The sequence below is a fragment of the Manis javanica genome, chromosome 6 (genome assembly GCF_040802235.1).
Source record: "Manis javanica isolate MJ-LG chromosome 6, MJ_LKY, whole genome shotgun sequence".
In the NCBI taxonomy this organism is placed as follows: Eukaryota; Metazoa; Chordata; class Mammalia; order Pholidota; family Manidae; genus Manis; species Manis javanica.
In genome coordinates, this window is record NC_133161.1 from 79,228,707 (window position 1) to 79,241,904 (window position 13,198).

A 13,198-nucleotide genomic window follows, 5' to 3' on the forward strand; every position below is an offset into this window, starting at 1 on the left:
CTTATAATTGGATGACTCTATGTTCTATAGCTATGTAGCTGTCGTTGTTGTCTTCCTGTAAGTACTTGGTGCTTAGATTCCTTTGGTAATTTATGGGCGTTTCCAATTAAAATCCATCTTTTTGTCTCTTAGATGACCTTCCTATTGATCAATATCTCTATGTAGTAGTAATTGTAACAAAAGAGGCCTCAAACCAGCTAGGTAGTTAAACAGTGTTTGCCCCACAGTACCCCTGTTTTCTGTTTGCCCTTATGCTTATCTTTATAGCTAATGACTTGGAGCAAATGAAATCACTTCAGCAACTTTTTGTGAAGTTAAAGACTTTTTATATATACTGCCAGCTTTTCCAATCTATCACTACAGGGCAAAGAGATTCCACCACACCAGTTGTGTAGACAAGACATTTCTCTCCTTCTCTCGAGTGTGTGGTCCTGAGTATGATATTGGTAAATATGAGTATAACTCATTTCAATGAAATGTGACAAAAAATTGGGTCTTGTAAATTTCTTAGTACCATGAGGAATAACCACTGACGGTAACCACAGCAGGCAGCAGTCGGATTCCAAGAGTCTGTGCTAATAGAGGATCTCACATTAACACTCAGTGTCCCACTTTGTTACCTTGCAGAGATGTTGGAATCCAACAATGTGATCACTTTCAGTGGCTTGACCAACAGCTCCAGTTATCATACCTTCCTTTTGGATGAAGAACGGAGTAGACTATACGTTGGAGCAAAGGATCACATATTTTCATTCAACCTGGTTAATATCAAGGATTTTCAAAAGGTATCTTTATTCTAACATATGCACTGTAGTTCTTTTGAGACATCTCAAGTTATATAGAGTCCTCTGTTTAACAGCATGACAACTGTAAAAACTGTGTATTTTATCTTTACAGATGCAAATAAAAATGCATTGATTTGACTAAATGAATGGATATAGTAACCCATAAAAATCATCAAGGAAGAAACCATAGTATTTTTAATGACCGTTATATGAAATATATGAAAATATACATGAAATATATAAATATATGAAAACTATGAAACTTCAGCTTATCCTTCCATAGTTGTACAATTTTTCCTGTAAAAAAGTAAATACCTGTACCATTATAGAAGTATATCATAATTGATTTCAGGTACTGTGTATATATGTGTGTGTATGTATGTTATACATATATAGTATATACATATATATAATATATACATCTCTCTACATTGCCAGCAAATGCAGAATTCATCAGTTATCATACGTATGCCTAAACTGGTGTATCACCTGTGTTTATAAGTGAAGTTTATTGGAACACAGACACTATCATTCATTTATTTGTCATCTGTGTTTTCAGTCAACAATGGCGGAGTTGAGTAGTGATAGAGATCATCTCGTTCACAAAGCCTAATATATTTACTATCTGGACTTTAAAACAAAAGTTTGCCAAACCCTGATCTGGGAGGTTGATTTTCAGTGTCATGTTTTTGCAAATGTGGTCATTTCTGTACTTGATAATAGTGTGTAGTCTCTTTTAAGCATAAATGCTTATTAAATAATGAATGAGAGGGGCTACCATGTGTAGAAGCATAAAAATACAAAGATGGAAAAATATAAAATAGATAATGAAGCATTTTGAATGTGAGGATAAGTTTAGGCATTAGTTAACTGAGAAAGTTTTGAGTAAAGAAGAAAAAATATTAACAAATTAACAAATTAAAGCAAAAAGTTAGGAATTATTTTTCATGGACAAGACAATTAAATATATATACATACACACACATATGTATATTCATTCCATTGACTTATTGTTAACATTAGAGAGAAATCACAAAATGAGGCCCATACTGTCTCAATACCAACAAGAAATAGCTAGGAAACTATGAAAAAAGAACCTGCCTTCTTGAAATAAAAAATTGTATGTTTTAATAACCTATGATTTTCACACAATCTAGCTGGAAAGATTTATATGAAAGTAAATAAATCTTAGGTCTGCTACATATTATTATTGTGTCTCAGAGGAAATTTATATTTGATCCTCCGCCATTGTGAACTTTAAATAAGAATAGATCACTTGGCCTGACCACAGGCAATGTAAAGATAGAGCCGTGGAACAGAACTGCCCAGCAGTCCCTCTAGTGATTCAAGAGTCACGGTAATGTTAATTGTAAGGACATGCATCCACTCTTCCTAGAGATTCTTTATTATGTGATGACTTTGTAAAAACCTTGTGGAGCAAGTCAAATGATAGTTTTAACTTATACACACATACATGAAAAGCACATGCAAAAGAAAAGAATACATAAATTAAGACCTTCTAGTGGTAAAAATGAATGCACATCCAAAATTTTAGGAGTTTTATAATTGTGACATTGAATAGAAGTGCATTTGTTATGTCATCATAGGGAATTTCAATATAGCGTAAATTCTTGTTTATAAATGTATTGTATTTTACTTTTTAATTCTTTAGATTAAATATCACAGTCTTTGCCCATATTGAATTACCTAGAGGTTCCCAAATAAATTATAATCAGCCATTTTGAAACTAAAAGCTTTGTAGCAGACATGAATGATTATCTGCCACCGTCTCTGGGTTTCTCTTTTACATGTGACATTTTTTCTCATGAAATTAGCTAATTTTATCAGAATAAAAAGATGAATTTAAAAAAACCAACTAAATTGTTCTGCCCCAGGACAGAGAAGAGTCACTGGAATTGCTCAGGGAAACTGTAAAATTTTATATCAGAATTTAGATGAGGGCTATTTGCATTATTGAGGGAAAGCAGGCACAGTCCTCCAAGCCACAGTACCGCCTTCGGTTCTCTACCACTGTCACTGTGCTCATACAATGTAGGAACCTTTGGAAGGATGATGTCCAAGTATTAGGATGAAAATACAATTCTTTCTTATGTTTTTTGCCCACAGTGGAGAGGGTCATTTTTTTTTTCTTTTTAGAGCAGTTTGCTTCTTCATTTCCTCCTTTATCTCTCAGAAGTATACAAGGCTAATCTGACCTATTTTCCCTGTCCAAAAAAAAAAAAAAGTTCCTTTCTAAGACACTTTTTTCTAACCCTATCAGTTGCTCATTGTAGCATGTTGTGTTGAAATTTGTATCAGGGAAATGGATCCAGAGCACCCAGTGTTAAAATTTCAAAATCACTATTTCATGATAAAGACCAATTGATTTAGAAGAATGTAAGCTACATTTTATGCCCATTTCTGCCTCTCATTACTAGATTCCAACATCCTCCTAAGATGATCTACTTAGTTCTTCCCACAACATGCTGCCGGGGTCTATTTGACCACATGGATTCTGAGTTGCTCATCTTTCATATACAACAAAGCCCAATGTGTAGACAGAGAGTGAACGATTTAAGCTCATGCCGATACCACTGTGAGATCTAAACTGAATGGTTCACACAGCGCTCTATGTAACTTCCTTTAAGTTGCCCCAACTTTTCTAACAGATTATAATGTTGGCTCTCTTAGAGAACTTAATTGGCATAAAGTAATGTTTCTTCTCTGCCTGTAGATTGTGTGGCCAGTATCTTACACCAGACGAGACGAATGCAAGTGGGCTGGCAAAGATATCTTGGTAAATATCAGACTTTTAAATTATTTTAGTAATTACATTAATAATTTATCACCCTTATTATTTCAGTTCAGTATTATATTAAAAAATATGCTTTACTTGTGAACTTAGTCACTCTCACTAATAATTAACTAAAATTATTAGTTAATTTTGGATATTGACATTATTATGTAAAACATTTTAAGTAAGGGTAGTAGGTGAAAATAGTAACATGCCTAAAAGAGCAAAAATATGTTTCCTTTGATAATTGACATATATATATCCAAAAGATAAACAAAATGTAATATTCAATAAGTGAACTTCTTTGTACAGATTAGTATTCATGTGTTAATTCCTCTTGAATTTCTTTTGAATGATGTAAAAGTTTTCTACTTCTGAGTCATCATGATTAAATTACCTCTCCTTTCCATCCCATTCCTATTCTTTTCCTCTTCTTTCTGCTTCCTTCCTACCTTCTTTTTTCCCTCCCTCCTTTCCTTCCTTCCTTATTTATTCCTTCCTTCCACATACTCATTTCTTAAATAAATGTTGGTTGAAAAATAACTCTGTAACAGGCATTGTCCTGGGTACTGTGGAACAAAGGAAGAATGGTAAGGAATCCTTAAAATGGTTTTACCATTGTAAAATGTTAGAGGCCATTTTTCCTGAGATAAACCTTTCAGTAAAATTAAGTGGGCCACTGGTTTGATGTATAGCTAGGTATCCACACAGATCATAAAAGGCAGTTATAATCATTTAAATCAATAAATTTAAATGAATCATAGAATTTAGAAATTTGAACTGTATTATTTTGTTTTCTCAGACATTTTTAGATTATTCTTAGAAATAAATTCATAAAATTTTTTTCTGTGTATTGGCATTTAGAAGACATTTATCCTATGTGCCTGAAGACATAAATCAGTGTGTATATATACATGTATATAGAGTATAGCGATTTTCACGGGACGACTTGATTGATTGGTAGCAGCTGCCTAAGATGATGTATATCTTTAGAGAGGCTTAGAGGAGGAATCTGAGTTCATGGAAAAGGAACACCTCTGTCTGGTAGCAATCTTAGCTACAGATGGAGGAAGGTAACCAAAGGCGGAAGGCACAGGTATTCCCCCTCCTTGGCAATCCTTACACATCAGCAAACAAGAAAATTTTCATCTTTGAAAACTTCTTTTTAAATATAGTGGTTGTAAGTCACATTACATCTTCATTGTATGGTAATCATTTCTCTAGTTATGTGAAAGTGGACAAAATAAAAGTGTGTTCTATCAAATTTTATACTATCCAAAATTGGTACATATGGTGGGACTGTTGGAGAATTAATAAATAGAAAAACAAGGAAATAAGAATCCAGAGAAGTCAAGAAATTTATGTTGACACCCCACTGACTCATTAATTGTATTTGAGTGAGATAATGGTATTTTATCCATTAAATGGAACATTACATATTTTACAATTGTGAGAAACAAGTCTAATAGATTTTGGGAAAATTATTTAAATGTAGAGAATACTTCAAAACTGTAAGGCAAAAAAATATAACAGACACAAAAGTTGATTAACATCAAAATGCCATATTTACTTACCACTAACTAATATGTTAAAAAATTTCAATGTGATGGTAGCTAAGGATGGATAGAAACGGAGACTTTACCTGTACACATTGGTTATCTTTAAAAACACAGACTCTTTCCTTTTCGTTTAAAGTTTAACAGGTGAATACACGGAAACGTAATTCTTGAGACTCTTCCCTGTGTCAAGTACTTTGATATTTAAATAGTATTTTGTGAATGTAGTTTTAGCAATAACTTTGAGGTAAATATCATTACACTCATTTTCTTGATTGGAAATGTAATGATTCAGAATAGTCATTCAGAATCTTTTCATTCAAAAATTTTTGAAACATTCCAAGTACTATGTTGTAAGTTGAGATTAAAATTTCTGAGCTACTGATGAGTTTTTGCTGTTGTGTGACATACATGGATTTAAATTTGCCTCTTAATACAGATAATAAACAATTGGTATTTGAATAATACCTTCCCTATTTTGGCCTCATCAAGGCTGTGGGTGTAATTATAACCAGTTCACAGCATTCCTGAAAGACTCAATCCCAAGTGAAATTATTACATAGACTGTAATGTACTATAAAACTATTAGCTATTGTCATTATTGGTCTATGTCATAGAGTTGCTTAGACAATTTCTAACTGAAAACATCATGAATGAAATTAATTTAGTTCTCTTTAATGATGTAAATCATTTAGTCCTCTTTGACCATTGTAGTGTTGCACTGTTCGGAATTCAATTCATTTGAGAATTGAAGATAATAAGCATACTTATCTGACAAATTACCTGGATTTTATAATAAGCACTGAAGCCAGGAACTGAGTGTATTTGATTTGATGACTGAATCAACTCATTCTTTTGGTAAGATAGCAGACATTTTCTTACATTCATGGTTTCCAAAATTCACTTCAGTGCATTTCCCTTATCTTTTACGTCTCTCCTCTCATCTTCTCTCTTCCTCTGAGGAATTAGTCCAGATACAGTTAGTTGAGCAGGTGTAGTAAAGTGATGATACCAGTGCCCTGTGGGTAACCCTAAATATGATGTCAGAGGTTTCATCTCTACGAAGAGCAGCTTAATCGTATTTTCTAGGTATAATGAAATGCTTATGTGTTTTATACAACTAAATTAGGAGGAGCGATGACACACAGCTTTTGCTAAGTCTGATAGAGGGCATCCGATCATTTTGTAATAAAGATTTGGAAAACTTATAAATCATGTCCCTTACATTAAAGTAGAGATAGACCATTATGTATGCATTGAGATATGTAAATTGTTGAAAGGTTAATGGTATGGCACTATTAACCATACTAATCTTTTCAAAAGTCAACTAATTAATATAACCTAGTAAAATGTTTTTCTTTGGTTATTCCTTTGTGTTCTGCATTAAATCAGTTTGATTATTGTGGATTTTGATTTATTTTTGTTTACCCTTGTTTAATGAAAACACAAAAATACTAAATATCAGACACTAAAATATATTCAAATAGAAAAATATATTTCATACTATTTTTCTAGCAACCCATCTTATTCCTTTAATATTGCTTTTCATTAACCTATTATTCAAAATATATTTCTGTGCCTTGGACTGCATTGTATTAAAATTTTTTTTACTCTTCAGTTAACTTCATTTATGTACCTCGGTCTCTATATTTCATTTCAGCAGGATACATTTACTTATTGGTATTTTTGTACTTTAATATACAGTCCTTTTTTTCCATTTCTTAATATGTATTGATTTTAGAAAAGAGCAATTAGTTAACTTCCTGGGATTTGTAACATTTTTCCCTTGATAAACATAAAAATATAAGTAGCATTAGCATTTTACCAATAATTCCTAAATGATCACTAAGAAAGAAAGATGAAGGGTAAAGAATTTTTCAGTTTCCACTCAACACATGATTTTTGAGGTGGCCCATGGACAATTTGATGGAAATTCTGTGCTGCATCTTGAGTAAATACTAGTCAGCTGGGATACATGGACAGTAATTCCTTTCACAGCACTCTTGTGGTGATGGAAACCACAAGAATGAGACTTGAGAGGTTTTTGCAGCCATCAAGGCTCCAAAATAGAATTGTAACCGAAATAGGAACCGACCTGAACGTTTATAGAAAAGTAAACTGACGACCTCTTTGAGTGCCCTCTGTGATTTCTCAAACCTGAGTTTACCATTTCCCTCCGGTTTTAGTGTTTTCTCAAAAAATCCTCTGGAAATAAAACTTCTTTAAATAAACTGTCTTGGAGGAAGTGCTGTCTTCTTGGTATTAGATTCAGATGTAAAAATACAGTAGAAACAGTAGGGCAAGACACTGGCTGACATATATATCTTAAGAATGGGTCATTTTTAAGTCTGCTTAAGACAGTAGAGATGACACAGCCACCAGGGAAGTCAAGATATACCACTGGATTGATCCTATGTACTTCCTGTGTCAATGAGTGTAGCATCATACAGAAAACTGAACGCTGTCCCCATTCTCTTAAGCCAGCTGGAAAGGTATAAACCATCATTTCTCATGGCTCAGTTCTACATCAAACACATATGTTAAATCAGCAGCTGCAATTCAAGCAGCCATTCCACAAAGGTGGACTTCGTGGAAAGAAGTAATCTCCATCCCAAGGCAATTTAAATTCTCTCTCTCTCCATATATATATATGTTATATATATATATATATACATAATATATATAACATATATATACATGTTATAATATATCCATATATATGGTATGTTATATAAATGTTGTATCTCCATATATATATATATATATATGGGGAGAGAAAGAGTTTGAGAGGGAGGATACAGATGTATCTTGGGCTGCTGATAATGACATTTATGAAAAACAATCTAAATTTATTAAAATTATTTTTCCTCTTGTACAAGTGAATGTCCAGGATATATGCTAATATGCCTTCTTTTTTTGGTGTTATAGGTTTTAAACTTTTATATTAGGACATTTCTATATTGGAGGAATGAGATGTCATGATCTTTTTCATTGCTGTTAGTTGAGAGTTGTAATTTGAAAAAATTACGTAATATATGATACTTTTGGACAGAGCCCCTGAATGAGATAAATGCAAACCAAATATCTCTATTCAGACTGCTATTACCCACCTTACTTTCATTTTTCAATATTTTTTTCTGGTGCTTAAAATCCACTTTGCTCTCCACAATAATATTCCTATTGAGGGATTAACTTCCTTGACCCTGTTTTGCATTTGAAAACGGAATACATGCTAAGCTGGTAAAAGAATCTGTTTTGAATCAATAGCTCTCTGAACCTTCTTTGTTTATCCTACTAAACCATCTCTTTTTGCACTGTTTCAATAAAACCAAATGGCAACCGTATGACTGTTAGAAATATTTTGAGCATCGTTAGAAATCAAAATTTCAACCATCTGAGATGAACAAAAAAAAGCAGCTTCTCATAACATTGCTGTTATTGGATACATTTCAAAGTGTAGTGTCATGCACCTGAAATTTGGGACATTTTTGCAGTTCTTGAGGGATTTATTTTTATAATTTTACCCTTAGTTGTTATTCATTTTTAATGCTATGATATAATATGTCTATCAAATTTTCATGGCTCAATTGCAGGACCTCAACAACACTAACTTTTGCCAAGTGAATGCCATTGAGAATTTGAAGCTCTGCACACACATCTTAAGTTGAAGTACAGTACAAAATGCATGTTAGTCCTTGAATTTCATTTGCTTTTCCAAGGGTTAAAGTTGATATCAACTTTAATTTTTTAAGTTTTATTTAAGGGACATGAAGACTTATTAAAATGGATAGCTAGAATTATCTCCTAACCCTACAAAAATCATAAAGTTCCATTAAGTCTCAAAACTGTGATCTGTAATTGCTGGGGGATAATTTTTCAAGGGTGTGTCACACCTCTGCTCATCTAATGAGCAGAGGCACTGCCTGTTTTGCAGATAATTTTTAAAGATATTTGTTCATTGCCGAGACTTGAAAGATTGTTTCTCCCTCTTAAGCAAGAGGCTGGTTTGCAGACTGTCTTGAAAAGTATAGATGGTGTCTTCCTTGGAGCAAAGGTCAAGTAGGCCTGCTGTCCAGTACAGTGAACATAACATCTCTCAAGATGTAATGGCCAGCATGCTTATGACTATTATAAAACATTCAGGTCCCCTTAGCCTGGGGTTCCCCTCCTGTAATGAAACTCACTGTGTAGGCAGGTGTCACCTGGTCTTCCTCTCACTGCCCAGTGGGAATTAGAGCTTGGGGAGCTGGCACAAAAAATGCTGTTACTCTGACTACTATTATTTTTGTCAGCAATAAAGTCTTTTATCTCTGACTCAGCCACCTATCTTCTGCCAACATGCATGAAACTCTTGTCAGGGTAACTTGTTATCTTATAATAGGGCAAAATCACAGATCGTTCACAGTTCTTCACAATATTGATTGTAATTTTTGTGGGCATTCTAGATAATCTTACAAATGAAAAATTATGGTTTGTTTATTCACTATTAAAATATGATTCACATGATGAAATTTGATAACACTTCATGTATTCAGACAACTGAATTTTGATGCAAGGGAGTGAACTTTGTCTTATTAAATGTCACAGAAATGAGATAGATTTTCATGTGTGTTTATTTCTGCTTGTGGGTAAATATCAGGTAAACAGAGTAGATTATTACAGTTTAAATTCAGCATTCAGAAGTGATAATAATAATAGTAATAGCAGCTAAGACTTATTGAGAGCTTACCATATATACCAGTATTGTTCCAAGTCCATTACTTTTATTAACTCATTTATGTAACTCATATTTGGCTATAAGATACCCATTTCTTTTCAAAGCAATTAGATGAACCAATGCTGTATCTTAGGAGATAGATGAGAATTGAAGACTAGCTGTTAAAGTCATTTTTGATGCTAGGTTTTATTCATGTTTTGAGTTAATATGTTTTAACTCTTAGAGCAAATAAGTCTCAACTACTGTGTTTGAATTGCATGGACCAAGTCTCATATATATATGAACTTAGTTTTTCTGGAAATCTTTTAGATTCAGGATTGAAATTAAATGTATTTTAAGGTTATATTTGCAAAATAAGGCTAGAACTTGTAATGGACACATTATATAGTAAATACTTTCAGAGGGTTTGGGGATTCTTGAGTTGTGTTCGTTTTTATTGGAAATTTCGATTGTATCCTTAAATGGCTGAAATGGAATTCAAATATTTGGCCCTGGTTGACAAATTATTGTTTAGATTTGATTGGGTACCATATTTCACCTGTGTATCAGTGTGAATACTTTTAGAGCACAGTAAGCATTTTATACTCTGTAAGGTGCATGAGAATGATTTGGACAGTTCCTCTAGGAAACGGGTTTTGGTCATTGCCTCTGGACTCCCACTGTCAGCAGGTTGTTCCAAGTCTAAGTGACAGGTAGTTTCTATTAGTCATTAATATTTTGCTTCTTTATGTATTTGGTGATCTTTATGAATGGCATTTTTACTCATTTCTGAGGGTACACTGACTATTGTTTCATAGATTTAACATGACCTCTAGGAATATTTTCTTAGTTTCTCTTTCAAAGAAATATGCTGTGGTCAACTCTTGACTTTTTCTTTAACTAGATTCAATAAGATAGCAATAAAAAAATTACCCTTATGTCCATAGGACATCAAAATACTTTCCTAAAGTTCTATTTATATCATTTACTTTTTATATGTTTACTTCATTTTTAAGGGTGGTAAAGAAAACAGGATACAAAATCATGTCATCTCTAAAAATTTGATACTTTCAGCAGACTGAGAATCTTAATTTTTTTAACTTTTACATGTTCAGAGCAGACCATTCTTGAAGATTCTCATATTCAAATTAGGTGCTAAATAACTAAACATATTGCACTTTATATGCTATGCAAGTTATTAAATATAGACTACATGTGTACATACTTGTGTGTGCACATGTATGAACTGAAAAATTTTTTAGTATTGTGTTTGAAATTATACCAAAATTAATATAATTTATTGATTCTAAAACTTAATATGCATTTTAAAAGGTGTAATCTTTCACATTTAGGAAGAAAATTAACAACTAACATCCTGTGTTTTTCTTTTAAATGAGTCAGATCCATTTTCCTCTTATATTAGATATCATGAGAAGTTATTCTGTGGTAGCAAGTTATACCCTTTAAGTAGTTAGAGTTTGAAAAGAGACCAGAACCTGTATGATTGATATGGAAAAGGATTCCCTAAGGATTAAACCTTATAAACAGTTTTGGGAGTTGGTAGAGAAGTCTCTGGAAGCATATTGTTTCTGAAACTAGTGGGCCTGAAGTTGCTTTAGATCACCAGGGTTTTCATTAGAGAAGAAAAGCTGGCTATAAAAAGTGGGAAGAGCAAAACCAGGACCCATGAGAACAAATTAGGACCAGTGTCTGTCTTTCACTGTCCCCAACTTCAGTGATTTGCATGACCCACAGAAGAAGCTGGTATCTTTTGCCATGGCGCTGCACGAAGAGGACCAAGTGTTGTAGAAGCTAAAGAATAAGACAGTTAACTGGAGGACCTACAGGTCCAGGTGCTGCCTCATGCTAACAAGGTAGCCAGCAGGTCAAAACAACCTTGGAAAAATTACGGTTGCAACTTAACTTCTCCCTCCCAGATTTCATCAGATTTTTTTTTATGGCCAATCTTAACCAATTACAAGGAAAATAATTTCCAGAAATGTTAGTGCTAATGTATCTAAATTGACATAGTACAACTCCACAACTATTGAGAAGCAACTGAGTATTTGCTATTTGAGAGTGATTCATTCCATCTACTGCTTAGATGATGAGAGTGATTATAATTTGTAGTCCTCTACTCTCGGAGGACTTGAATTTCATGAAAATTCGAATGACCAAAATATAATTTCCCTTTGTCATAGAACTGGGTGCAGATTAATATTCAAAACCCATTTTATTAAGTCTACCTCCCCTTAGCACCAAATATGGGCTCAAATTATATTAACTATCCTTGAAATGAACAAAAAGTTCATAGTAGTTATTGCCCAAGTCATAGCATAGTAGAATGGTGTGAGAATTAAGCAGACATGGAAATATTCAAACTAAATAAACAGAGAATTTAATTATTTTAAGAACAAAATTACCAGTTACTGATTGGTTAATAAGTTCTAGGCATTCTGCTAAGTACTTTATTGGAGTATATTATTAATCCCGGTTTTAGTTGGGGAGATTAAGGCTCAGAAATCTTAAGCAACTTTCCAATAGTTACACAGCAGATAGAAAATGATGCCTGCCTAGTTTTAACCCATGTATGACTGACTTTTAAAGCATCCGATTACTATAAGTAGCTATCATCATGCTAGTTCTATTTTATCATTATGATTTCATTACCTTTTCTCTATGTTTTTCTTAAATTCTTTGAGAATACCTCTTCAAATATAAATACCTACCTTAGAAAAAATATTCTTTAAATATTGATATTAATGTTAAATATTTATATTACATAATAAATATATAAATGTAATATGTGTATTATAAAATAATATATTAACGCTTAATAATAGTGAAATTCATTAAATATTCAACAAAGTTGAATTCTAAAGTTCCACATTTTAATTATATTCAGAAATTATTTCTAGAATTAAAATATGTGTATATATAATACATGTATATTTACATATACATATATATGTGTGTGTGTATCCATAGAAATTGCACATAAGAATTATGTACTTTATATGAATTATTATAAAGGGCTAAGGAGTCTCCATTTATTAGAAGATACACTAAGAGAACATTTTATATTATAATTATATAACAACATTTTAGCACTTTGGACATTATGGACTAACCAAAAAATTTTGTACTTTTGACATTAGACGAGGCAATAGGTAGAGAAAAAAATCAACCATTCCTTTTAAAATCTCAATTTTATTTTTGTTTCTACTTTCTCAAGACTACATCTCATATACAGTTAAGATGTAGCATATTTCTCTTTTTTGAGTATTAGATTCTATTATGATAAGTTCACATATGATAGAATTAAATTTTTGAGTTAGTTCTATCCACAATAAATCTCTTTACATTA

The 13,198-nt window shown here is 32.5% G+C and overlaps 1 protein-coding gene across 6 annotated transcripts in view; it reads left to right on the forward strand.

The window, feature by feature from the left end:
- SEMA3A (semaphorin 3A) overlaps nt 1-13,198 on the forward strand; it is a 442,921-nt gene that overhangs the window by 301,044 nt on the left and 128,679 nt on the right. For all 6 annotated transcript variants that reach the window (XM_073238902.1, XM_073238903.1, XM_073238901.1 and 3 more), the window contains 2 exons: nt 628-785; nt 3,520-3,582. In XM_073238902.1, coding sequence (XP_073095003.1) covers nt 628-785; nt 3,520-3,582 — 221 coding nt within the window. The remainder of the gene's footprint in view (nt 1-627; nt 786-3,519; nt 3,583-13,198) is intronic.